The 3,360-nt window shown below is 34.9% G+C and overlaps 1 protein-coding gene across 1 annotated transcript; it reads right to left on the bottom strand.

Annotated features, from left to right (window-relative positions):
- Positions 1 to 2,739: 2,739 nt before the first annotated feature.
- On the bottom strand, positions 2,740 to 3,360 carry LOC108471404 (uncharacterized). The gene is made up of 2 exons (XM_017773028.1): positions 2,871 to 3,360; positions 2,740 to 2,807 (listed from the first exon to the last, which is right to left on the bottom strand). The coding sequence occupies exons 1-2, from the start codon at positions 3,358 to 3,360 to the stop codon at positions 2,740 to 2,742; spliced, it is 558 nt and encodes a 185-aa protein (XP_017628517.1).

The following is a 3,360-nucleotide window of genomic DNA, read 5'->3' on the forward strand; positions in this document are numbered from 1 at the left end:
TATATATGCATATTCGGCCATCAAATTAAGAGCATAGGTGATGTTGAGTCTAAGTTTTGCACATTCGGCTATATATATATATATATATCTAAATGTATGCCCATTCGTGATATTACTTTTGGATTATATATATAATCGACTAAAAATGAGTAATTAGCAAGGGTGGTTGCCGAATGTCCAATTATATATATATATGCATGTGTGATTGGATTATTGATAGTAGGGTGATAGCATATGGTTATTAGCGAATAGCTCAAAAACATATGGTAGGAAGATAAGAATTAGTCATGTATCTCCTATGATATGAAATCATTAATATTTTGATATAAATATTTAGCAAGACGGTTAAACTAGTTAATTTATTGATTAAGCTCAAGAAGTTAAAGGAGGAGAATCAAGCAAAGGCAAAGGAAAGAACATCGAGAAGCCGAGTTGGAACCGTTTTACCCAACACAAGGTAAGTTATTAAGCATATATTTTGTATTGATTTAAATAATCATAATACCTATGTACTTATGCCGAATGGAATGATATATAAATGCATGTAATGACAAAATTATCGAGTGTAAAAAGAAGTGAGGTGTATTGAGTTGTTGATTTCGGCACTAAGTGTGCGGGTATAAACATTTACGATAATGAGATTGGCACTAAGTGTGCGAGTTTAACTGTATAGCACTAAGTGTGCGAGTTTGATTATTAAGCACTAAGTGTGCGGACTTACTGTATATTTTCGAATAATTATTAACGTTAAGTGTGCGACTTTATCGAGTAGATCATGGACAGCGGAATGAGTAGATACTTTGAGTTCATGAGGAATAAACGTTATGTTTATATTTGGAACTGAGCTTGGCAAGTCTTGAACCTATGTGGTGATTATATTTGAAGTTAGGAACATAAGATTATTGTGGAATAGATGAAATGCTATTATTAGTATAATCTAAACGAAAATAAAATGATGTGTGGAAATTCATCAAATATCATATCGAATATCATACGAGATGTCAATGGAGGCTTGGCTAGTTGAAAGCATGTAATGATAAATGTGCGTGAAATTATAGCAAAGTCGGTATGGATGGAGTACCTAATCTTGCATTATTTGTTTTCTTTTATGATACTTTATAAATGGACAGCAGTGTAATGCTTATGACTTACTGAGTTATATACTCATTTGGTGTGTTTATTTGTCACTTATTTAGGTTCCTTTGATCCATTTTTGTGAGCTCGGGACCATCGTCGAAGTCATCACACCAGCTTGCAACTTTTTGGTATCTTCTTCTTAGTTGGTCTAAGAGAACATTTCGGCATGTATAGGCTATTATGTTTTGTTTGAACTTTGGTATGTATACTTTTAGCCATGCGAAAATGGCATAAATGTTAAGTTGGATTTGGTCTTATGATACTTAGTTATAAGTAATAGTTAAAGTATATTTGATTATTATGCCGTTTGTCATGGCTAATCATTTCCGGTGTTACACTCATGATATGGTTATTGAGTAGTAAGGAAATGCTTGGTAATGATTAGCCTTTGGTATGGCTAGTCATGATCATACTTAGTGATATGTATGTTAAATTACTCTAATAGGTAAAATTTACTCTAATAATAGATGCAGACAGCAATAGTGATGTGAAATTGAAAAATCACTAAAAATAGTAGAAATGGAATTAAATAATGAATAAATTATGAAATCGAAGCTGGATGAGTCTATTTTCATATGGAAGAAACGAAACGACCATATGAGCTATATTTTATGAGATGTTTAAATTTTGTGAAACAGGGCCAGAGCGATTCCTGGATCCCCTATTCTGACTTTGGAAATTAACCATAAATTTTGTAGAGATAATTAGAAGTCATCCTTTATATGTGCAGATTCATTATTGAGTCTAGTTTCATTAGAGACAAGCGGCATAGGCATTGAAGCCCTGTGTAGGGAGATATCTAAGTCGTAATGCTCAGAGGTCAGAGTAGTCGAACCCTGAAACAGGGGAGACTTTAACAAATAAACTGTACTAATTGGCCCAACCAAAAATTCTACAAAAATTTTATTAGATATATATATGAGTCTAGTTTCAGGAAAAATTTACAAAATTTGATTTCGAGTTTCGGAACTCAAGATACGAATTTTTAAGTGACTATAACGCAGATTGACAGCTTGTCTGGGAGTTTTAAAATAAATTGTTTGAGCTGTATAAATGATGAATTAAGCCCAATAACACCTCGTATTCAACCCCGGTGACGGCCATGGTTTCGGGGTGTTACAAAAACAGTGGCAAAGTCATGGTTAACTTCTTGGGCATGAAAAGAGGCAAGATATTCCAAAAAAATAGTGAGCCAGCAACAATAGCAACAACCAAACCAGCAGCAAAAACAAAAATTCAGCAGCTAAAACGACAGGAACAACTACCTCCCCCTACTTAAACCATATAGTCCTCGATGTGGAATAAATAAATAAATAGGTAGAATAAAAGTTTAGAAGAACTCCCCGTGTAGTAACTATCGTTCGCGTATTATGGTAATGAGTTCTCCCTATTGTTGCTTCGGTTTACCTAGACAAAAGAAGAGAATTTTATTAATATCTGAAAATAATAAATAATAAAATAATAAGATAAAATAAAAATAAAAAAATAAAAATTGGGCTGCCTCCTAACAAGCGCTTGTTTAACGTCGTTAGCTCGACGCCTTGAACGGATTTATGGTGGTTCTAACTGAATTCTCTCGACCGTGTGGGCCTGGAAATTCTCTTAAAATGGCTTCAGCCGTTGACCATTGACTGTGAACCGCTTTCCTGATTCTTCACTTTCTATTTCAACTGCGCCATGCGTAAATACTTCAGTCACAATAAAATGTCCTTGCTACCGAGATCGAAGCTTACCTGGGAATAGCTTTAATACGGAGTTATAAAGCAAAACTCTTTGTCTTACCAAGAAATGCTTCTGAACTATATTGTTGTCATGAAACAACTTTGTTTTGTCTTTATAAATTCGAGCATTCTCGTAGGCATCATTGCAAATTTCCTCCAATTCTTGAATGTCCAATTTCCTTACCTTTCCTGCGGGCTCTAACTCCATGTTACATTGTCGAATAGCCCAATAATCTTTATGCTCCAACTCTACTGGTAGATGAGACGCTTTGCCAAAAACAAGTCGATACGGGGTCATGACAATTAGTCCCTTATACGCCGCCTGATAGGCCCAAAGCGCGTCATTGAGCCGAATACTCCAATCCTTAAGGTTGGGTCGAACCGTTTTTTCCAAAATTGACTTGATCTCCCTGTTTGAAACCTCTGCTAGGCCGTTCATTTGGGGATGGTAAGTTGTTGCTATACGATGATGAACTCCATATTTTGATAATAGTGCCTCCAT

Source organism: Gossypium arboreum, chromosome 11 (assembly GCF_025698485.1).
Source record: "Gossypium arboreum isolate Shixiya-1 chromosome 11, ASM2569848v2, whole genome shotgun sequence".
Classification (NCBI taxonomy): domain Eukaryota; kingdom Viridiplantae; phylum Streptophyta; class Magnoliopsida; order Malvales; family Malvaceae; genus Gossypium; species Gossypium arboreum.